The 26,409-nt window shown below is 42.6% G+C and overlaps 2 protein-coding genes across 8 annotated transcripts in view; both read left to right on the forward strand.

The window, feature by feature from the left end:
* Nucleotides 1–15,852, forward strand: part of sh3kbp1 (SH3-domain kinase binding protein 1) — a 26,279-nt gene extending 10,427 nt beyond the window's left edge. For 2 of the 4 annotated variants that reach the window (XM_021620318.3, XM_021620322.3), the window contains exons 4-19: nt 142–248; nt 584–728; nt 927–1,000; nt 4,629–4,718; nt 8,161–8,230; nt 8,389–8,483; nt 8,861–8,962; nt 9,071–9,122; nt 10,156–10,233; nt 11,063–11,201; nt 11,289–11,359; nt 11,657–11,766; nt 14,020–14,166; nt 14,717–14,943; nt 15,054–15,117; nt 15,236–15,852. In XM_021620318.3, coding sequence (XP_021475993.2) covers nt 142–248; nt 584–728; nt 927–1,000; nt 4,629–4,718; nt 8,161–8,230; nt 8,389–8,483; nt 8,861–8,962; nt 9,071–9,122; nt 10,156–10,233; nt 11,063–11,201; nt 11,289–11,359; nt 11,657–11,766; nt 14,020–14,166; nt 14,717–14,943; nt 15,054–15,117; nt 15,236–15,274 — 1,610 coding nt within the window. In that variant the 3' untranslated portion in view covers nt 15,275–15,852. The remainder of the gene's footprint in view (nt 1–141; nt 249–583; nt 729–926; nt 1,001–4,628; nt 4,719–8,160; nt 8,231–8,388; nt 8,484–8,860; nt 8,963–9,070; nt 9,123–10,155; nt 10,234–11,062; nt 11,202–11,288; nt 11,360–11,656; nt 11,767–14,019; nt 14,167–14,716; nt 14,944–15,053; nt 15,118–15,235) is intronic. The other 2 variants (XM_021620321.3, XM_090189099.1) reach the window with 1 other exon arrangement.
* Nucleotides 15,853–16,067: 215 nt separating this feature from the next.
* Nucleotides 16,068–26,409, forward strand: part of map3k15 (mitogen-activated protein kinase kinase kinase 15) — a 104,343-nt gene continuing 94,001 nt past the window's right edge. For 2 of the 4 annotated variants that reach the window (XM_036935021.2, XM_036935024.2), the window contains exon 1: nt 16,068–17,300. In XM_036935021.2, coding sequence (XP_036790916.1) covers nt 16,973–17,300 — 328 coding nt within the window. In that variant the 5' untranslated portion in view covers nt 16,068–16,972. The remainder of the gene's footprint in view (nt 17,301–26,409) is intronic. The other 2 variants (XM_090189096.1, XM_090189097.1) reach the window with 2 other exon arrangements.

The raw sequence follows: 26,409 nt of genomic DNA on the forward strand, positions 1-26,409 counted from the left end.
TTCCGAATGCACTGTATATGTTGTTTAGTATATGTGCAGTGGGCTACAAATAATATTTGTGAACATAATACATAATTAAATAGTGTGTGTGTGTATGTGTGTGTGTGTGTGTGTGTGTGTGTGTGTGTGCGTTCCCCCCAGGAGATCAGATCCGCCAAAGGAGGTGTAAGGCGTCATTTAGCTATGTTCCCCAGAATGAGGACGAGTTAGAGCTGAAGATAGGAGATGTCATCAACATACTGGGGGAGGTGAGAGGGGAGGCTGACATACTGGGGGAGGTGAGAGGGGAGGCTGACATACTGGGGGAGGTGAGAGGGGAGGCTGACTGTATGTTTGGCTGTGTTTTTCAACTTTCTCTTTACTGTAGTTACTGCGCCCTCTTGTGGCCACATGACAGACCTATTAAACCAAATTATGATTCGGTAGTGACCCTGCGTTCATTCATAAGCAGGTATATTAACTTCCCCACAGGAGCTAGCTTTCTTGGAGCCGTTGATAGCGTGCAGGTCTCCCGACCAGAACCTTGTGGTTTTGATTCCACCCTCAGATAAGTTCACTATCCCTTCATGTTTCATGTGTTCAGGTGGAGGAGGGCTGGTGGGAGGGCAGTCTGAATGGTAAGACAGGGATGTTTCCCTCCAACTTCACCAGAGAGCTGGAGGACACGCCCCCTTCACTAGACACATCCACTAGGTCATCACAGGAGGAGCTACGCAGCAGCAGGACCAGTGAGTCACTCACACTCATGCACGTGTACGCATCACTGGTCAAATGTTTTTTATTAGCATGAAATGGCAGATACGTATGAATACATTTGAATACTATTTAAGGAAATCCAGTGATATGATTCTGCAGAACTCGAGATGGTTTTTAATGCAATTATAAGCATAAATGGTCATTATATGTGTATGTGCTTTCGTGTGTAGGTAAAGACAGTCCAGGCAGTGAGAGTGATGGCGGAGAGAGTCGCTCTGACAGCGGAGAGATTCAACCCAAAAAGGTTATCTATCTGTCTGTTTGTCTGGACAAACCATTTCTGTATGGACCTCGCTTTGTGCACAGGGGGATTGTCACAATGTAACAGGAAAGGGCCTTCCCCAAACTGCTGCCACAGAGTTGGAAGCACATAATCGTCTCAAATGTCATTGTATCCTGTAGCGTTAAGATTTTCCTTCATTGGAAATAAGGGGCCTAGCCTGAACCATGAAAAACAGCCCCAGACCATTATTTCTCCGCGACCAAACTTGGCACTACGCATTGGGGCAGGTAGCGTTCTCCTGGCATCTGCCATACCCAGATTCGTCTGTCAGACTGCCAGATGGTGAAGCATGATTCATCACTCCAGAGAACGCGTTTCCACTGCTCCAGTCCCAATGGCGGAGAGCTTGTGTGGCCTACCACTTCGCGGCTGAGCCGTTGTTGCTCCTAGATGCTTCCACTTCACAATATCCACACTTAGAGTTGACCGGGGGCATCTCTAGCAGGGCAGAAATATGACAAACTGACATGTTAGAAAGGTGGCATCCTATGACGGTGTCACGTTGAATGTCACTGAGCTCTTCTGTAAGGCCGTTCTACTGCCAATGTTTGTCTATGGAGATTGCATGGCGGTGTGCTTGATTGTATACACCTGTCAGCAACGCGTGTGGATGAAATAGCCAAATCCACTAATTTGAAGAGGTATCTACATACTTTTGGCCACATAGTGTTTATATCGTGAGTGTGTGTGTTCCATTACCAGTCAAATGTTTGGACACACCTACTCATTGGGACGGCAGGGTAGCCTAGTGGTTAGAGTGTTGGACTAGCAACACTGCAAGTTCAAATCCCGAGCTGACAAATCTGTCGTTCTGCCCCTGAACAGGCAGTTAACCCACTGTTCCAAGGCCGTCATTGAAAATAAGAATTTGTTCTTAACTGACTTGCCTAGTTAAATATAAAAAAAATTCAAGGGTTTTTCTTTATTTTTACTATTTTCTACATAATAACGGACCTTTGAATAATAGTGAAGACATCAACACTATGAAATAACACATGGAATCAATACTAACCAAAAAAGTGTTAAACAAATCTAAATATATTTTAGATTTGAGATTCTTTAAAGTACCCACCCTTTGCCTTGATGATAGCTTTGCACACTCTTGGCATTCCCTCAACCTGCTTCACCTGGAATGCTTTTCCAACAGTCTTGATGGAGTTCCCACATATGCTGAGCACTTGTTGGCTGCTTTTTCCTCTGCAGTCCAACTCATCCCAAACCATCTCAATTTGGTTGAGGTTGGCTGATTGTGGAGGCCAGGTCATCTGATGCAGTACTCCATCACTCTCCTTCTTGGTAAAATCGCCCTTACACAGCCTGGATGTGTGTTGGGTCATTGTCCTGTAGAATATCCAATGATAGTCTCACTAAGCGCAAACCAGATGGGATGGCGTATCGCTGTAGAATGCTGTGGTAGCCATGCTGGTTAAGTGTGCCTTGAATTCTAAATAAATCACAGACAGTGTCACCAGCAAAGACCCCTACACCATCATACCTCCTCCTCCATGCTTCACAGTGGGAACCACACATGGGGAGATCATCCGTTCACCTACTCTGCATCTCACAAAGACATGCCAGTTGGAACCAAACATATCAAACCAAATCAGACCAAAGGACAGATTTCCACCGGTTTAATGTCCGTTGCTTGTTCCTTGGCCCAAGCAAGTTTATTTTTCTTATTGGTGACCTTTCGTAGTGGTTTCTTTGCAGCAATTAGACAATGAAGGCCTGATTCAAACAGTCTCCTCTGAACAGTTGATGTTGAGATGTCTGTTACTTGAACTCTGAAGCATTTATTTGGGCTGCAATTTCTGACGCTGGTAACTCGAATGAACTTATCCTCTGCAGCAGAGGTAACTCTGGGTCTTCCTTTCCTGTGGTGGTCCTCATGAGAGCACATTTCATCATAGCGCTTGATGGTTTTTGCAACTGCACAAAGTTATTGAAATGTTCTGTATTGGCTGACCTTCATGTCTTAAAGTAATGATGGACTGTTGTTTCTTTTTGCTTATCTGAGCTGTTCTTGCCATGGACTTGGGCTTTAACCAAATAGGGCTTTAACCAAATAGTGCTATCTTGTGCTATCCTTACAACACAACTGATTGTCTCAAAGGCATTAAGAAGGAAAGAAATTCCACAAATGAACTTTTAACAAGGCACACCTGTTAATTGAAATGCATTCCAGGTGACTACCTCATGAAGCTGGTTGAGGGAATGCCAAGAGTGTGCAATGCTGTCATCAAGGCAAAGGGTGGCGACTTTGATGAATCTCAAATCTAAAATATATTTTGATTTATTTAGCACTTCTTTGGTTAGTACTTGATTCCATATGTGATATTGAATCAAGCTGGAGTGGCAGGGTAGCCTAGTGGTTAGAGCGTTGGACTAGTAACCGGAAGGTTGCAAGTTCAAATCCCCAAATCCCTGTCATTGAAAATAAGAATTTGTTCGTAACTGACTAAATAAAGGTAAAATAAAAAATGAGTAGGTGTGTCCAAACATTTGACTGGTACTGTATAGACACTACCGTTCAAAAGTTTGGGGTCACTTAGAAATGTCCTTGTTTTTGAAGGAGAGGCACATTTTTTTGTCCATTAAAATAACATCAAATTGATCAGAAGTACAGTGTAGACATTGTTAATGTTGTAAATTACTATTGTAGCTGGAAACGGCTGATTTAAAAAAAAAATGGAATATCTACATAGGCGTATAGAGGACCATTATCAGCAACTATCACTCCTGTGACATTTCTAAGTGACCCGAAACTTTTGAACGTGTGTGTGTATGTATATATATATATATATATATATATATATATATATACACACACACACACACACACGTTCAAAAGTTTCGGGTCACTTAGAAATGTCACAGGAGTGATAGTTGCTGATAATGGTCCTCTATACGCCTATGTAGATATTCCATTTTTTTTTAAATCAGCCGTTTATATATATATATATATATATATATATTATATATTTATATATATATATATTATATATTTATATATATATATATATATATATATATATATATATATATATATATATATATATATATTATATATATATCGTGGTAAGTGTGGTTTAATAACAGTGTCATGATAACTTTAATATGTTATAACAATAGTTGTGGTATCTATAGTTAGTAATAGTGTAATTGTGTTAACTAGTTAGTAATAGTGTAGTTGTGTTAACTAGTTAGTAATAGTGTAATTGTGTTAAATAGTTAGTAATAGTGTAGTTGTGTTAACTAGTTAGTAATAGCGTAGTTGTGTTAACTAGTTAGTAATAGTGTAATTGTGTTAACTAGTTAGTAATAGTGTAGTTGTGTTAAATAGTTAGTAATAGTGTAGTTGTGTTAACTAGTTAGTAATAGCGTAGTTGTGTTAACTAGTTAGTAATAGTGTAATTGTGTTAACTAGTTAGTAATAGTGTAGTTGTGTTAACTAGTTAGTAATAGTGTAGTTGTGTTAACTAGTTAGTAATAGTGTAGGTGTGTTAACTAGTTAGTAATAGTGTAGGTGTGTTAACTAGTTAGTAATAGTGTAGTTGTGTTAACTATAGTAGTGGTAATGTGTCTCCAGGTTCGAGGGTTCGGGTTCGGTGACATCTTTAAAGACCAGCCCATCAGACTGAGACCTGCATCTGAAGATATGGACACAGAGGGAGAGAAGGTGACACACATATACACACACATAATAGTGCATATACAGGTAACTGCCAAAACAATGGAAACACTTGAGTAAATGAGGATAACAAGGTACAGTGCCTTGCGAAAGTATTCGGCCCCCTTGAACTTTGCGACCTTTTGCCACATTTCAGGCTTCAAACATAAAGATATAAAACTGTATTTTTTTGTGAAGAATCAACAACAAGTGGGACACAATCATGAAGTGGAACGGCATTTATTGGATATTTCAAACTTTTTTAACAAATCAAAAACTGAAAAATTGGGCGTGCAAAATTATTCAGCCCCTTTACTTTCAGTGCAGCAAACTCTCTCCAGAAGTTCAGTGAGGATCTCTGAATGATCCAATGTTGACCTAAATGACTAATGATGATAAATACAATCCACCTGTGTGTAATCAAGTCTCCGTATAAATGCACCTGCACTGTGATAGTCTCAAAGGTCCGTTAAAAGCGCAGAGAGCATCATGAAGAACAAGGAACACACCAGGCAGGTCCGAGATACTGTTGTGAAGAAGTTTAAAGCCGGATTTGGATACAAAAAGATTTCCCAAGCTTTAAACATCCCAAGGAGCACTGTGCAAGTGATAATATTGAAATGGAAGGAGTATCAGACCACTGCAAATCTACCAAGACCTGGCCGTCCCTCTAAACTTTCAGCTCATACAAGGAGAAGACTGATCAGAGATGCAGCCAAGAGGCCCATGATCACTCTGGATGAACTGCAGAGATCTACAGCTGAGGTGGGAGACTCTGTCCATAGGACAACAATCAGTCGTATATTGCACAAATCTGGCCTTTATGGAAGAGTGGCAAGAAAAAATACATTTCTTAAAGATATCCATAAAAAGTGTCGTTTAAAGTTTGCCACAAGCCACCTGGGAGACACACCAAACATGTGGAAGAAGGTGCTTTGGTCAGATGAAACCAAAATTGAACTTTTTGGCAACAATGCAACACGTTATGTTTGGCGTAAAAGCAACACAGCTCATCACACTGAACACACCATCCCCACTGTCAAACATGGTGGTGGCAGCATCATGGTTTGGGCCTGCTTTTCTTTAGCAGGGACAGGGAAGATGGTTAAAATTGATGGGAAGATGGATGGAGCCAAATACAGGACCATTCTGGAAGAAAACCTGATGGAGTCTGCAAAAGACCTGAGACTGGGACGGAGATTTGTCTTCCAACAAGACAATGATCCAAAACATAAAGCAAAATCTACAATGGAATGGTTCAAAAATAAACATATCCAGGTGTTAGAATAGCCAAGTCAAAGTCCAGACCTGAATCCAATCGAGAATCTGTGGAAAGAACTGAAAACTGCTGTTCACAAATGCTCTCCATCCAACCTCACTGAGCTCGAGCTGTTTTGCAAGAAGGAATGGGAAAAAATTTCAGTCTCTCGATGTGCAAAACTGATAGAGACATACCCCAAGCGACTTACAGCTGTAATCGCAGCAAAAGGTGGCGCTACAAAGTATTAACTTAAGGGGGCTGAATAATTTTGCACGCCCAATTTTTCCGTTTTTGATTTGTTAAAAAAGTTTGAAATATCCAATAAATGTCGTTCCACTTCATGATTGTGTCCCACTTGTTGTTGATTCTTCACAAAAAAATACAATTTTATATCTTTATGTTTGAAGCCTGAAATGTGGCAAAAGGTCGCAAAGTTCAAGGGGGCCGAATACTTTCGCAAGGCACTGTATATTGAAAGCAGATGCTTTCACACAGGCGTGGTTCCTGAGTTAATTAAGCAATTAACATGTATAAGAATGCTGGGCATGCCATTATTTTGGCTGCTATGCCCCATAGTCACCATCCATAGGGCACGAGTGGTCACTGAATGGTTTGATGAGCATGAAAACGATGTTAACCATATGCCATGGCCGTCTCAGTCACCAGATCTCAACCCAATTGAACACTTACTATATGGGATATTCTGGAGCAGTGCCTGAAACAGTGTTTTCCACCACCATCAACAAAACACCAAATAATGGAATTTCTTGGAGGCTTGGAGAATCTATGCCAAGGTGGATTAAAGCTGTTCTGGCTCGTGGTGGTCCAACATCCTATTAACACACTTTATGTTGGTGTTTCCTTTATTTTGGCCGTTACCTGTATGATGTTTGTGTGTGTAAATGGGAGAAAGGAAGTCCAGACTAGGCTCCGCCTTTTCCTGTCTTTCAGTTTCACAGCAGAGGAAGTACTTCTCATTACAAACATTCAAACACACACACACACACACACACACACACACACACACACACACACACACACACTCCCTTCATCAGTGAGAGAGAGCTCTACGGGGAGTGAGGGAGGGAGGAAGGAAGAGGGAGGCATTGGGGGTTTTCTCCGACGTGTACACACACAGACATACACTGGGTCACTGTGGAGGGTAAGACAGCTACATCTCTCTCCTTTTCTCTCTTTCTCTTGACTTTTTCTCTTCCCTCTCTCGCTGTATTAGTGTTGAATCTGCTTTGTAAAGGGACTGTCTGGATGATGGCAGGGTTACATTTTCTTCAGGGTGTGTCTTGTCAAGGTGCGTATGCGTGTGCTAATCTATGTTTGTCGGGTGTGTGTTTGAGTATGTGAGTTTGGGTACGTGTCACGGTGTGTGTGTTTTGAGTATGTGAGTTTTGGTACGTGTCAGGGTGTGTGTAGGATGTTTAGCAGCCTGTCCTGCTGTGCGGGTGGCTGTAGTGATGGTTTATGGGAAGTGTAGTCTCAGTTCTCTAATGAATGGGGGCGCGGGGGGGGGGGGGGGGGGGGGGGGGTTACCATGGATAGTTCTGGGGAGTAGCATTTAGACACAGATGCAGGATCAGATTGTCCCTCCCTAAAAAAAAACAGTGTCTAGAGTTAACATTTGTACTAGACTGGAATGTCTCCTCCCCTGAGGGCTGAGGAAGTATCCAGCTGTGTGTCACAGTCTGACGTTACTTTAACGATGGTTGACCAGTTGTGTACGGGTAGGTGAGTGTGTGCCTCACACTACTCATATTAAGTACAACTCGGATTAGACTGGGTGGAGAGAGAGGGATGGAGTGAGCTATGGAAGGGTAGGAGGGAGAAAGAGTGAACAAGGGTGGGAGAGTGAGAGAGGGGGAGGGGGAGGGAGAGTGGGTGGTTTACTGAGTGTGAAACAGAGAAGTGTGTGTTTGAGACAGACCAGGCTCTGTGTGTGTGTGTGTTTCCTGTTGAAGAGCCACTCTTGTTCCACAAACATAGCGTAGGGATCCGTTCCAGCCTTATAACAACAGCCCCTTATACACTACACACACAACTATACATACACACGCACACACACACGGAGCCCAGTCTCTACGGATTTGATCCCCTGATTATTTCACATGGAGATATATGGGTATGTATTTATGTATTTATGTATTTGTGTGTGTGTGTTTCCCTCCACTCCTCTAGGCACAGGTTAGCAAATCACCCTCTGTTGCCCCGGAAACTATGAAGGCGGAACCTGAGGGCAAGGTGAAAGGTGAGAGTGAGGGGCCTGGGATCTACTAGATTCTCATTGGACAGTCTGTCTCACTTCCTGATTCATACCTAGAATAAGATAACGATGCTGAGTCTCTTGATTTGCTAGAAATACACTTTTGGGATTCAGAGTTTCTCTTTGTTCTGACTGGTTCTCAGGCCGTGAGCTGTGTAAAGTCATCTTCCCGTACGACGCCCAGAACGAAGACGAGCTGTCAATCAAAGAGGGAGAGATCATCTCCATCATTAACAGGGTGTGTGTGTGTATGCAGGGGAGCTTTTAGAAGTGGGGGGTATAATTATCATTATTTATTTTTTATCCAGTCGGATTAATACTCCAAACAGCCTACCCGACCGTTTGGAGGCGTCCGCATGGTCCTAAAGCACACTGTTGCCTCGTTTTGTATCACATTCCAATGATTAAACTCAAGGGGACAAAAATGCAATTTCAGAATGTGGGGGGTACATGTTGCACCCGTGTGTGTGTGTGTGTGTGTGTGTGTGTGTGTGTGTGTGTGTGTGTGTGTGTGTGTGTGTGTGTGTGTGTGTGTGTGTGTGTGTGTGTGTGTGTGTGAGAGATAGGGGTGTGTGCATGCGTATAACCTGCGTATGTGAATTCTGTGTGTTGTAGGACTGTGCTGACGCGGGGTGGTGGATGGGGGAGGTAGGGGGGAGAAAGGGAGTCTTCCCTGATAACTTTGTCAAGCTGCTAATTCCTGATGTAGAGAAAGAGGTAAGACACACAATATAATTGGATTTATGCTGTTTTGGCAGTGTTCAAGGAAGGAAATTCCATGAGAGCAAAATTACTTTGTGTGCATGTGCACGTGTGTGTTTGCAGAGACCAAAGAAGCCGCCTCCCCCCAGTGCCCCCTCAGCTAAACACACCACAGGTAATCCCCTTATCCTCACCTCTCTTTTCCTCTCCTCTCTTCCCTTTTCATCCCTAATCTCCATCCTCTATCACCATCCTCTATCTCAAGCCTCCATCTCAATGCTCTATTTCCATCCTCTCTTAATCCTCTATCTCAATAATATCTCTCCTCTATCTCCATCCTCTATCTCTCCTCTGTCTCCATCCTCTCTCTCTCCTCTCTCATTCCTCTCTATCCTCTATCTCCACTCTCTATCCTCAATCCTCTATCTCAATCCTCTATCTCAATCCTCTATCTCAATCCTCTATCTCCATTCTCTATCTCAATCCTCTATCTCCATTCTCTATCTCAATCCTCTATCTCAATCCTCTATCTCAATCCTCTATCTCAATCCTCTATCTCAATCCTCTATCTCAATCCTCTATCCCAATCCTCTATCTCCATTCTCTATCTCTCCTCTATCTCAATCCTCTCTCTCCTCTATCTCCATTCTCTATCCTCTATCTCCGTCCTCTATCTCAATCCTCTATCTCAATCCTCTATCTCCATCCTCTCTTAATCCTCTATCGCCATCCTCTCTCCTTTATCTCCATCCTCTATCTCCATCCTCTATCTCCATCCTCTCTCCTCTGTCGCAATCCTCTCTCCAGCCTCTATCTCCCATCCTCTCCTCTGTTGCAATCCTCTCTCCATCCTCTATCTTCATCCTCTATCGCCATCCTCTATCTCTCCTCTGTCTCAATCCTCTCTCTCCTCTATCTCAATCCTCCATCTCATTCCTTTGTCTCTCCTCTCTCTGCTCTTCTCCGCTCAGACACTGGTACCGTTTTGTGTGCGTCTCAATCCTCTCTATCTCCATATCCGCTCCTCTATTTTCTGTGTGTGTTAGTGTAAGGGAGAGAGGCAGAAACCGTTAGCTATGGAGATCATTAAACCAGACAGATAGACAGAGTTAGAACGAGAGAGAACCAAAGATGGAGAACCAAAGATCTAGGGAGGAGTGTCAGTAATGTCTCCCTGAGTTGACCCCTGACCCCTGTGTGACCTGTAGAGAAAAGATCGGAAGTCAGAAAGGTACCCCCGGAGCGCCCCGAGCACCTGCCTCATAGACCACCTGATGACAACAAAGGTACTATAGTACTACTACAAATACTAAACTCTGCCTCACAGATCTGATGACAACAGAGGTACTCCCATACTACTACCACAGTACTACTATTATACAACTACTACTATACTACAACTACTACCAATACTATACTGCACTATTCCAGTATAATCTGCTATGCCTGCTGCAGCCTGACTACTGCTCTCTCTATGACTACTACCCTATATGGCTATTCAGCCTGCTTGGGGTCCTATTCAGCCTGCTTGGGTTCCTATTCAGCCTGCTTGGGTTCCTATTCAGCCTGCTTGGGTTCCTATTCAGCCTGCTTGGGTTCCTATTCAGCCTGCTTGGGTTCCTATTCAGCCTGCTTTGGTTCCTATTCAGCCTGCTTTGGGTTCCTATTCAGCCTGCTTTGGGTTCCTATTCAGCCTGCTTTGGGTTCCTATTCAGCCTGCTTTGGGTTCCTATTCAGCCTGCTTTGGGTTCCTATTCAGCCTGCTTTGGGTTCCTATTCAGCCTGCTTTGGGTTCCTATTCAGCCTGCTTTGGGTTCCTATTCAGCCTGCTTTGGGTTCCTATTCAGCCTGCTTTGGGTTCCTATTCAGCCTGCTTGGGTTCCTATTCAGCCTGCTTGGGTTCCTATTCAGCCTGCTTGGGTTCCTATTCAGCCTGTTTGGACCCTATTCAGCCTGTTTGGGCCTTATGCTGCAGCTCTCCCCACCTCTTCAGCTGGCTGACACCTCACCTCTATGTTGACCGTGTGTGACTGTGTGTATGACGTTCCCATTCAGAGACCTATTTTACCCTCTCCGTATACATGTATGTGTTTGTTAACTTGTGTGCGTGTGTAGGTGAGGAGGTGAAGGTTGGAGAGATCCCTAAGCCCACCCTCCCATCCAAATCTCCAAAGAAGCCCCACCCACCAAAGACAAGCTCCTCCCACCTCCCTCCCCGACGCCCTGACAGACCTGAGAGACCTCCAACTGTACCGTCAGTACACACACACACACACTCCCACACATACACACACACACAAATCAACACACACTAAAGTTGTTGTTTGGTCTACCTGTTCAGGTGCGAGAGCCCTAAGTTTGAGGGTGGGGCTGTGACTCCAGATCCTGCCTTTGACAGGTCAAAAGATATTGGTGAGTTTGACAGGACAAGGGGCCAATCAGGGTCAGTTTGACAGTTATGTGGCCGGACATTAGTCCAGTCAGAGCAGGGAGTCGGCTGACTCAAGAGACAGAGGTTTGGCTTTATCTCTCTTTCTCTCTTCCTCTCTCTGTCCATATGCAAGGAATTAGCAACCCTAGCCTTCTTATAGATCAGGACACTGTGTGTGTGTGTTTGTTTGTTTGTTTGATTGCCTAGTCTCTGGTTAAATGTTAGAATTGTTCCTATAGATTAGCATTATAATGGTTGTGTGGTGTGTGTGTCTGTAGATGTGGTTGACTTGGACTCTGTAGTCTTGTCTACAGAAAAACTCAACCATCCGACCGCAATGAGACCAAGAGTCCTCGACCGCAGACCACGCTCCCAGATCATCAGCACAGTGAGTGTATACACACACACACACACACACGGGGCCATGCGCAGACCTTTGGTGGGGCCGGTGCTCATCGTAGCTGCTGCTCAGTGCTCTACTGCCGCTTCTTCCTCCTTGATCAGTGATGAAGCTTCTGTCTGGTGTAGCCTACAGACTTCATGTTGTACACAAAGAACATGGTTGACATGTTCTAACTACTGCATTTCATGCGTCAGAAGGCTATTAAGCATAAGCGTGATTTCATGTTATTTTTTCAGGAGGGGAGTTAGGTTACATGCAGCCATTTACATGTTGTACACAAAAGACATGAGCAACATGTTCCTATAAACTCGCAGATCGTTTTTTTTTGCCCCAATGCAAAACTCAAGGAGTTGCATGCAGCTATTTTTACAGGATATCAAACACAAGCAAGACACAGACAGTCAAAGTAGTCATGTTCTTTTTCAGCAACTCTGGGTAATGGTTATTATATGGCAGCCACTACAAAGATTAGCCTACATTGTCACACAAAACGCAGATTGTTTTTGCTCCAATGCAATGTGTACGGACTGCATCCTGCTTGTGCAACTGCAATATCCATGACAACAGACAGAGATGGTTGTAACCGTCATAATAGCCTGGCATGTTTGTTGAAATCACCGCAGAGTTTTTATTTCAGCTGTTCAGACATAAGAGGCAGAGATACAGTAGGCTACATCATCCTGGTTCAGAAGAGGGTGAGGACAGAGAGCACGAAGGGAGCAGCAGCTACTCAGAACAGAATGCGTGTTAAATAATACATGCGCAGAACGTGATCTGGACCCGTAGCTTCAGAGGGGCGGGGAAAAAACTCAGCCACGGCCAAATGTATTTGACTTAAAGCTAGAATCCTTAATTGAAACAATAACAAATTCCTAGATAGAGCTATAGATGCAAGGACTGACCATCCAGGATATCAAATGTATAGTTTTAACCATGTTATGAAGCTTTTCAGTGTTTTTGTTTATATTTACATTGTTTACAAACATTGGAGTTAAACAAGCTTATATTTTGGGTCCTGATGGGTTATGACAGTTGACCTAAGCTCATGAGGCATTTCTAAGTTATATTCTTCAATAATCAATGAGTACATATCATTCATTTCTAAGTCCAAAAAGGATGTAGCAACTAAGATTCCAGCTTTAATTCCATTCATCCTTTTCTACTGCTCCTCTAGCCAAACTCTCCATTATTTGTTTTAACAGAAGTCTACATTTTTTGCAAAAACACACTGACTCATCACACATTGTAGACTAGAAGTGAATTTATGCTTGCTCCAGCGATGCGATCCGGAGGCTCCGTACTGAGGGTGTGACGTAATTGCGGAGCCCCTGGAGGCTTGCAGAGGCCAAATCGAGTTCCATACTGCATCACCGTGTGCCTACCAAATTTTGTAACAATGTGGCTCCTCCGTATAGCTCCGCATTGACATGATTGGTTGACGGTAGGTGGGGGGTGGAGTTCCTGTATAAACATACTTCCTTGACAACATCCTTCACAACAGCTCTGCTCTGATTCGCAAAGCGCAAGAAGTATGAATGTCCTAACTTCTACAGAGGCTGTACAAATGCTGTACGGCCAATGCAGACTCCAGATTGACCATGCAGCGCCTTTAAGCATCCTATAACTAAAGATTAAAGGGAGATAGGTTAAGTATCTTTGCTATAACCACTACTGGAGTGGGCTATCATCGGATCATCGCTAATGTCGGCTAGATAAATCAGCTATTTATCTAGGCTATGCTTTCAAAACAAGCTAGTCTTTACTTGATTTGAATTTGTTCTGCTACTGACAGTCGGACTGCAGTTGCCTCCTTCTCTGTACCTGACCGTGAGACAGCACATGCTAGCAACTCCAAAGTAACCTACTACTGATGATTTTAATTTCAAACTCACTCCCTACACTGGTACATAGCTCCTGCATGAAACGAGGAGGAGTCGGGGGAGGGGACATTATGAGATTCTGAGTTTATGTGAAGTCATCTAGTTTGATAGTCAAATCATTCGAGATTCAGAGTTTATGAGAAGTCATCTAGTTTCATAGTCAAATCAATTTTTAATAAAAAGAGCAGATGCTCTAGCACCCATAGGGCTCTATCTGTGCACGTGCCTGCACATACACACACACATACACATACTTTTTCCCGTAACGTGTTGATGACACCCTTCTCTCTCTCTCTCTCTCTCTCTCTCTCTCTCTCTCTTTCTCTCGCTCTCTACTTCCTCTCCTCTTCTCTCCCAGTCTTCTCTGTCCAGTATTGACTTGCTGAACTTTCCTGTGGTGGAGGAGGAGAAGAGTGAGAAGGACAGAGAGAAGGAGGAGGAGCAGGACTCCTTATGTCCAAGACCAGTAGATGTCTCTAAGAGGAAAGCACTTCCCACCATCACTGTAAGAATTGTTTTCCTGATTAACCTGCATCTTAACTGTGAATCAGAGTGGACGTTGTGTGTGTGTGTATACCCAGAGGGTTATACTACAAAGCAGGACAATCAATTTAGCCAAATAACTTTGATAAACATTGATAAATAAAAAAGGTTTCAGGTTCCTTAATGAACCTAGACTTGGATATGGGTAGCTATAGAACAATATAATCAATCCATGCCCATTTCAAGCATATTTTCCTAATAAATTTGAAGTTTTAATAAAAATGTAAGTAGCTGGCTAACTCATGAATCCTGATTTGTGATAAACGCCACAGGTACCTGACAGTAAGTTAGCTGGCTAACTCATGATTCCTGATATGTGATAAACCCCACAGGTACCTGACAGTAAGTTAGCTGGCTAACTCATGAATCCTGATTTGTGATAAACGCCACAGGTACCTGACAGTAAGTTAGCTGGCTAACTCATGATTCCTGATATGTGATAAACCCCACAGGTACCTGACAGTAAGTTAGCTGGCTAACTCATGAATCCTGATTTGTGATAAACCCCACAGGTACCTGACAGTAAGTGTCTGCTGCCCCCCAAGCCTGCGGTCCTCCCCCTACTTTCCACAGGAAGCCTGGCCCTCCACTCAACAAGCCCACCCCCTTCAACTGTAAACCACACCTCTTCCGGGTTAAGCCCCTCCCCCGAGCGTAGGCCGACACCCACCCTAGAGGAGCTGAGAGGACAGCTTAGAGAGCTGAGAGCCTCCGTAGAACTGCTGAAGAGCCAACACAGGTAGGGGTGTGTGTGTGTGTGTGTGTGTGTGTGTTAATAGTGTGTGCGTGTGCATATGAGTTTGCGTGTGTGTGTGTTAATAGTGTGTGCGTGTGTTGTCTCTGTCCCAGGCAGGAGATGAAGCAGTTGTCTAGTGACCTGGAAGAGGAGAAGAGGATCCGCATTACTCTACAGGTGAATACACACACACATACACACACACACACATGGTGATGCTCCCTGTCTAGTGCTTAACAACATGCGTTCACTACTGATACAATTTCATCTTATATTTGGTGTTTGTGTTTTTCAGATAGAGGTGGAGCAGATTAAGAAGAGTTTAGCTAAATGACCCTTCACCTCTCCGCTGCGCACACTGATGACATCACCACACACTGCAGCCAGAGTTTAACATCATCCCGAGGCAGGGTTCAGCCGAACTAGTTTGTGCCAAAAAACAACAACAAAAATGACAGACGATCCCAATCCCTCACCCCGTCTGTTAGTTTGTTTGTGTTGAAAAGGCTTGTTTATTTGTTTGTTTACTGCAATCTGATTGGAGTGCTCTGCATCAGGGGAGTGGCCTCAAGTTCTCACCTGTCTGTCACCACGGTACTCAAACACCTGGAATACCTATTCCTCCTCTTTGTGTCTGTGTGTGTCAAATTACAAGGTTTCCATTGCAACCCCTCACTGTGGCCTTCCTTCCGGTTTTAGACTCCTTCCCTCCTCCCTTCCTTCCTTCCTTTCTTTCTTTCTTTCTTTCTTTCTTTCTTTCTTTCTTTCTTTCTTTCAGATGACAAAGAGAAAGTGTCTTGTTTTTTTCTTGGTCATTGCTCTCCAGGAAAGTAAAATAGACTTTTATATTCCAGTGTTGTAAAGATGAAGAGTATGGATGTGTGCCGATTTTAATAAAAAAACATCAACCAAGCTGTTTCCGTGTGCCTCTGTCTGTCCCCCTACCCCCAGGGAGAGCCACGGTATCAGTTACTGTGTCTCTGATAACCCAACCTGGACACACACACACACACACACGTGTGTGCATTGGTTTTGTGTGTGAGCGTATGTGTGTGTGTGTGTGTCTAGTGCCACTCCACTGCTCTTTACTCTGTTGATTCAGTTAATTAGTCTGGTAGAACATGACTGAGTCTCCATAGAGCAATGGACACACACACACACACGGACACAGGCTGCTGTTTTCTTGCTTGTTTAAACTGCTGTATTTGCTGTGTGTGTATGTTTTGTAGGCAAGTGTGTGTTACCATCTCTATCTCTTCAGGTAGTGTGCATGTGCATGCATTTGTGTGTGTCTTTGCGCGTGTGAGTTGCTTCGACTAAAGACAGAGATCGTGTGCGACAGGTCCAGAATGTCCTCGGGGCAGTGGACATAACTCGAAATAACTTGACTGTGTGTGTGAGTGTTGGCTGGCTGGCTGGCTAGCTGGGGGTGTCAGATCAGAGGACAGACAGTCTTTTATATTTAGCTGCAGCGGCACCTCAGCCCTGCTAGAGAGCTCTACAACCCAACTGTCTATGTGTGCTGTTTAAGTACCTCTGGGAAGTATAAGCTGTTTTGAAGAGCGTGTGTGTGTTGTAGAAGGACAGAGCCTGAGGAGATGCACACACCCCGTCCAGACCAGCGTGTGAGTATGTGTGGGAACAAGCGGTGCAGCGTCTGACAGAACCGGAGAGGAGAGGTCTGGATCGACAGATTCACATGCTCCACCGGGCACTAGGCAGCGGACAGCCGGTTTGCTGACTTTCTGATTGTTGACACATTTTCTCAGAGCCATCATATAACTCTCTTTCTCTCTCTCTCGCTCGCTCACTACTCCCCCCCTCGTCTCTGTGTGATAGTGTTGAACTAGCCTGATCTGGTCTGGTTGGAAACACAGTAAGGAAATGATGTGTGAGGTTGTCAGTGGACAGACTCAGACCCACACGACTCCCCAGGCAACAGATGCACTGAGACACTAGCTCAGCTCCAATCCTCAGGAGGAGAGGAAAACCGAGGAAGAGCGAGACGAACTCCGCTTTCATCCCTGGGACCATGGACACGGCTGGTCAGAGTGCGCTGGCGACCGAGGCAGGGGGAGAGGGTCGAGGAGGAGGGGGGGAGAGTCGTGAGGGAGTGTTTGTAGGGTCTGTGGACCGGGAGAATGTGTCCAGCCCAAGCCCCTCCACCAAGCAGCGCTCCCTGAGGGCAGTCTATGTGCTGAACGATGGGCTGAAGGCAGTGCTGGCGACCAGCCCCGAGTCGGGGGCACTCCAGTGTCTGCAGAGAGCCTGTGATGCAGAGAGCGCTCTGCTGACCACCGTCACCTTTGGACGACTGGACTTTGGAGAGACCTCGGTGCTGGACACCTTCTACGATGCAGGTTTGTGTGTGTGTGTCATTATTATTTCTCACAATCATTTCAACAGTTGAAGTTGAGTTTTGATCTGCTCCTGGGGTTTTTGAAAAAGGCTTTTTACAGGAAGAAAGGTTACAATACATGATATTTGTAAAGTTATGAGCAGCTTTAGCCGGGTTAATTAAGATTGAGATTCATAATATATCGGTAATAGGATTTGTCATTGTTTTATTGTGATGATGAACTCACGCAGTATGCACACGTGGTGAACAGACTGGCAAGATAATGACTCGAACAATCCACGAGGATGCGCAGGAAAACATGCAGCAACACATAGATACCTATTTATTTATTACAAAGGATTTTTTTAAATATGTAAAAATATTCCAAGACTGGAAGCTGTATAAGAAAATATATAGACAAACTTAATAGTGTACTTTATCTTACAGCATATTATTTATGCTGCAACGAACACCAAGGCCACATGTTATTTCCTTGTTCTGGCCTGGTGTCCTGACCTTAACCCTACTAACCCCTGCCCTATCCCTACCTGCCTGCAAGCTCTCCAGGAACACATTGCCTGCCTGCCAGCCGGAAATATGACTATCGTGTGTGTGTGTGTGTGTGTGTGTGTGTGTGTGTGTGAGACAGACTGGCCTTGCTGCGTGTGCCATTGGTATCATGCTGTATTGACCCACTTCCTAGTAACACGTGATGTGTTTGTTATATGGGTCGGCTTACAATATTAACTGTCATGATGATGATGATGATGATGATGGCTATGACACACTGACATGTTGTGCTGCGTTCTCTCACTCCCTCGCACTCTCTAATAAGACACAAGAAGTCGACACACGTATGTGGCAGCATGGCTGTGTAAGATGATCCTCAGACTGCTTTCATTTCTATTTATACCATACCATTATGTTGTCCACACCTCGCCTACAGCTGCTCCCGAGCCGGGTGACCAAACAACAACACCAGGGCTGCCGTCGGTAGGCAGGAAACAGGACAAAACATTTTCCAACAGAGGATCTACTAACGTTACCTGAACTTGTCCAACAAGAAGCACTAAATTGAATTTCTTGACAAAAAATGTGGCTAGGTTAAAACCTACTGAACACAACTCTGAAGAACGGCAATCCTTGTCAGCACTACCACCATAATACAGACAATACCACTATAATACAGACACTACCACTATAATACAGACACTACCACTATAATACAGACACTACCACTATAATACAGACACTACCACTATAATACAGACAATACCACTATAATACAGACACTACCACTATAATACAGACACTACCACTATAATACAGACACTACCACCATAATACAGACACTACCACTATAATACAGACACTGACACGATAATACAGACACTGCAACTACAATACAGACAATACCACTATGAAACAGACACCACATTACCACCATAATACAGACACTACACTACCACTTTAATACAGACACTACACTACAACACAGACACTACCACTACAATACAGAAACTACCACGATAATGCAGACACTACCACTACAATACAGACACTACCACTACAATACAGACACTACCACTACAATACAGACACTACCACGATAATACAGACACTACCACTACAATACACTTACTACCACTACAATACATATACTACACTACCACTGCAATACAGACACTACCACTATAATACAGACACTACCACTATAATACAGACACTAATCTACCACTACAATACAGGCACTGCCACTATATACAGACACTACACTATGACTACAATACAGACACTACCACTACAATACAGACACTACACTACCAATACAATACAGGCACTACCACTATATACAGACACTACACCATGGCTACAATACAGAAACTACCACAATAATGCAGACACTACCACTACAATACAGACACTACCACTACAATACAGACACTACCACCATAATACAGGCACTACCACTACAATACACATACTACCACTACAATACAGATATTACCACTATAATACAAACACTACACTACCACTAAAATACAGACACTACACTAACACTGGCAATACTGACACTACACTACCACTGCAATACAGACACTAATCTACCACTATATAATACAGACACTAATCTACCACTACAATACAGGCACTGCCACTATATACAGACACTACACTATGACTACAATACAGAAACTACCACAATAATGCAGACACTACAACTACAATACAGACACTACCACTATAATACAGGCACTACCACTACAATACACATACTACCACTACAATACAGATATTACCACTATAATACAGACACTACACTACCACTAAAATACAGACCCTGCCACTACAATACAGACACTACACTACCACTGCAATACGGACACTACACTACAGACACTACACTACCATTACAATACAGACACTAACACTGCAATACAGAAACTACCACGATAATGCACACACTACCACTACAATACATACACTACCACTATAATACAGGCACTACCACGATAATACAGACACTACCACTACAATACACATACTACCACTACAATACAGATATTACCACTATAATACAGACACTACACTACCACTACAATACAGACACTAACACTACAATACAGACACTACCACTACAATACAGACACTACCACTACAATACAGACACTACACTACCAATGCAATACAGGCACTACCACAATATACAGACACTACACTATGGCTACAATACAGAAACTACCACAATAATGCAGACACTACCACTACAACACAGACACTACCACTACAATACAGACACTACCACTACAATACAGACACTACCACTACAATACAGACACTAACACTACAATACAGACACTACCACTACAATACAGACACTACCACTACAATACTGACACTACACTACCACTGCAATACTGACACTACACTACCACTGCAATACAGACACTACCACTATAATACAGACACTAATCTAGCACTACAATACAGGCACTGCCACTATATACAGACACTACACTATGACTACAATACAGACACTACCACTACAATACAGACACTACACTACCAATACAATACAGGCACTACCACTATATACAGTAACTACACTATGGCTACAATACAGAAACTACCACCATAATGCAGACACTACAACTACAATACAGACACTACCACTATAATATAGGCACTACCACTACAATACACATACTACCACTACAATATAGATATTACCACTATAATACAGACACTACACTACCACTAAAATACAGACACTGCCACTACAATACAGACACTACCACTACAATACAGACACTACACTACCAATACAATACAGGCACTACCACTACATACAGACACTACACTATGGCTACAATACAGAAACTACCACAATAATGCAGACACTACCACTACAACACAGACACTACCACTACAATACAGACACTACCACTACAATACAGACACTACCACTACAATACAGACACTACCACTACAATACAGACACTACACTACCACTGCAATATAGACACTACACTACCACTGCAATACTGACACTACACTACCACTGCAATACAGACACTAATCTACCACTACAATACAGGCACTGCCACTATATACAGACACTACACTATGAATACAATACAGACACTACCACTACAATACAGACACTACACTACCAATACAATGCAGGCACTACCACTATATACAGTAACTACACTATGGCTACAATACAGAAACTACCACAATAATGCAGACACTACAACTACAATACAGACACTACCACTATAATACAGGCACTACCACTACAATACACATACTACCACTACAATACAGGTATTACCACTATAATACAGACACTAAACTACCACTAAAATACAGACACTGCCACTACAATACAGACACTACACTACCACTGCAATACAGACACTACACTACAGACACTACACTACCAATACAATACAGACACTAACACTGCAATACAGAAACTACCACGATAATGCACACACTACCACTACAATACAGACACTACCACTATAATACAGGCACTACCACGATAATACAGACACTACCACTACAATACACATACTACCACTACAATACAGATATTACCACTATAATACAGACACTACACTACCACTGCAATACAGACACTACCACTGCAATACAGACATTACCACTACAATACAGACACTACCACTACAATATAGACACTACACTACCACTGCAATACTGACACTACACTACCACTGCAATACAGACACAACACTACAATACAGACACTACACTACCACTAAAATACAGACACTACACTACAATACAGACATTACCACTACAATAAAGACACTACTACGATAATACAGACAATACCACTACAATACAGACACTACACTACCACTACAATACAGACACTAACACTACAATACAGACACTACCACTACAATACAGACACTACCACTACAATACAGACACTACCACTACAATACAGACACTACCACTACAAAACAGACACTACACTACCACTACAAAACAGACACTACACTACCACTACAATACAGACACTACCACTACAATACAGACACTACCACTATACTACAGACACTACCACTACAATACAGACACTACCACTACAATACAGACACTACCACTACAATACAGACACTACCACTACAATACAGACACTACCACTACAAAACAGACACTACAACTACAAAACAGACACTACCACTACAAAACAGACACTACCACTACAAAACAGACACTACCACTACAAAACAGACACTACCACTACAAAACAGACACTACCACAACAATACAGACACTACACCACCACTAAAATACAGACACTACCACTAAAATACAGACACTACCACTACAATACAGACACTACCACTACAAAACAGACACTATCACTACAACACAGACACTACCACTACAAAACAGACACTACCACAACAATACAGACACTACACTACCACTGCAATACAGACACTACCACTGCAATACAGACAATACCAATAGAATACAGAAACTACACTACAACTACAATACAGACACTACCACTACAATACAGACACTACACTACCACTACAATACAGACATTACACTACCACTAAAATACAGATACTACACTACCATACAGACATTACCACTACAATAAGACACTACTACGATAATACAGTCACTACCACTATACTACAATACAGACACTACCACTACAATACAGACACTCCAACTATAATACAGACACTACACTAGCACGAAAATACAGACACTACCACTATAATACAGACACCTACCACTACAATACAGACACTACCACTACAATACAGACACTACCACTACAATACAGACACTACCACTACAATACAGACACTACCACTACAATACAGACACTACCACTACAATACACACACTACCACTACAATACAGACAATATCACTACAAAACAGACATTACCACTACAATACAGACACTACCACGATAATACAGACACTACCACTACAATACAGACACAACACTACCACTACAATATAGACACTACCACTACAATACACACACTACCACTACAATACAGACACTATACTATCACTACAATACAGACACTATACTACGACTACAATACAGTCACTACACTCCCACTACAATACAGACACACCCACTGCAATACAGACACTACACTACCACTGCGATACAGACAATACACTACCACTAAAATAGACACTACACTACCACTAAAATACAGACACAACCACTACAATACAGACACTACCACTATACTACGGACACTGCACTACCACTACAATACAGACACTACCACTACAATACAGACACTACCACTGCAATACAGACACTACCACTACAATACACACACTACCACTACAATACAGACAATATCACTACAAAACAGACATTACCACTACAATACAGACACTACCACGATAATACAGACACTACCACTACAATACAGACACAACACTACCACTACAATAGACACTACACTACCACTACAATACAGACACTACCACTACAATACAGACACTACCACTATAATACAGACACTACACTAGCCCGACAATACAGACACTACCACTATAATACAGACACTACCACTACAATACAGACACCTACCACTACAATACAGACACTACCACTACAAAACAGACTCTACCACTACAAAACAGACACTACCACTACAATACAGACACTACCACTACAATACAGACACTACCACAATAATACAGACACTGCCACATAATACAGACACTACTACGACAATACAGACACTAGCACGACAATACTGACACTAGCACGACAATACTGACACTAGCACGACAATACAGACACTAGCACGACAATACAGACACTGCACTACAATACAGATATTACACTACCACTACAATACAGACACTACCACTACAATACAGACACTACCACTACAAAACAGACATTACCACTACAATACAGACACTGCCACATAATACAGACACTACTACGACAATACAGACACTAGCACGACAATACAGACACCACCACTACAATACAGACACTGCACTACAATTCAGATATTACACTACCACTGAAATACAGACACTACACTACAATACAGACACTACACTACAATACAGACACTACCACTACAATACAGACACTACCACTACAATATAGACACTACCACTACAATACACACACTACCACTACAATACACACACTACCACTACAATACAGACACCTACCACTACAATACAGACACTACCACTACAATACAGACACTACCACTACAAGACAGACACTACCACTACAATACAGACACTACCACTACAATACAGACACTACCACTACAATACAGACACTACCACTACAATACAGACACTACCACTACAATACACACACTACCACTACAATACAGACAATATCACTACAAAACAGACATTACCACTACAATACAGACACTACCACGATAATACAGACACTACCACTACAATACAGACACAACACTACCACTACAATATAGACACTACCACTACAATACACACACTACCACTACAATACAGACACTATACTATCACTACAATACAGACACTATACTACGACTACAATACAGTCACTACACTCCCACTACAATACAGACACACCCACTGCAATACAGACACTACACTACCACTGCGATACAGACAATACACTACCACTAAAATAGACACTACACTACCACTAAAATACAGACACAACCACTACAATACAGACACTACCACTATACTACGGACACTGCACTACCACTACAATACAGACACTACCACTACAATACAGACACTACCACTGCAATACAGACACTACCACTACAATACACACACTACCACTACAATACAGACAATATCACTACAAAACAGACATTACCACTACAATACAGACACTACCACGATAATACAGACACTACCACTACAATACAGACACAACACTACCACTACAATAGACACTACACTACCACTACAATACAGACACTACCACTACAATACAGACACTACCACTATAATACAGACACTACACTAGCCCGACAATACAGACACTACCACTATAATACAGACACTACCACTACAATACAGACACCTACCACTACAATACAGACACTACCACTACAAAACAGACTCTACCACTACAAAACAGACACTACCACTACAATACAGACACTACCACTACAATACAGACACTACCACAATAATACAGACACTGCCACATAATACAGACACTACTACGACAATACAGACACTAGCACGACAATACTGACACTAGCACGACAATACTGACACTAGCACGACAATACAGACACTAGCACGACAATACAGACACTGCACTACAATACAGATATTACACTACCACTACAATACAGACACTACCACTACAATACAGACACTACCACTACAAAACAGACATTACCACTACAATACAGACACTGCCACATAATACAGACACTACTACGACAATACAGACACTAGCACGACAATACAGACACCACCACTACAATACAGACACTGCACTACAATTCAGATATTACACTACCACTGAAATACAGACACTACACTACAATACAGACACTACACTACAATACAGACACTACCACTACAATACAGACACTACCACTACAATATAGACACTACCACTACAATACACACACTACCACTACAATACACACACTACCACTACAATACAGACACCTACCACTACAATACAGACACTACCACTACAATACAGACACTACCACTACAAGACAGACACTACCACTACAATACAGACACTACCACTACAATACAGACACTACCACTACAATACAGACACTATCACTACAAAACAGACACTACCACGACAATACAGACACGACACTACCATTGCAATACAGACACTACACTACCACTACAATACAGACACTACCACTACAATACAGACACTGCACTACAATTCAGATATTACACTACCACTGAAATACAGACACTACACTACAATACAGACACTACACTACAATACAGACACTACCACTACAATACAGACACTACCACTACAATATAGACACTACCACTACAATACACACACTACCACTACAATACAGACACCTACCACTACAATACAGACACTACCACTACAATACAGACACTACAACTACAATACAGACACTACCACTACAATACAGACACTGTCACTACAAAACAGACACTACCACGACAATACAGACACGACACTACCATTGCAATACAGACACTACACTACCACTACAATACAGACACTACCACTACATTACAGACGCTACACTATCACTACAATACAGACACGACACTACCATTGCAATACAGACACTACACTAGCACGACAATACAGACACTACACTACCACTAAAATACAGACACTACCACTACAATACAGACACTACCACTACAATACAGACACCTACCACTACAATATAGAAACGACCACTACAATACAGACACTACCACTACAATACAGACACTACCACTACAATACAGACACTACCACTATACTGCAGACACATCACTTCCACTACAAAACAGACACTACCACTACAATACAGACACTACCACTTCAAAGCAGACACTACACTACCACTACAATACAGACACTACACTAAACTA

The sequence above is a fragment of the Oncorhynchus mykiss genome, chromosome 11, assembly GCF_057628025.1.
Source record: "Oncorhynchus mykiss isolate SJ-2025 chromosome 11, ASM5762802v1, whole genome shotgun sequence".
In the NCBI taxonomy this organism is placed as follows: Eukaryota; Metazoa; Chordata; class Actinopteri; order Salmoniformes; family Salmonidae; genus Oncorhynchus; species Oncorhynchus mykiss.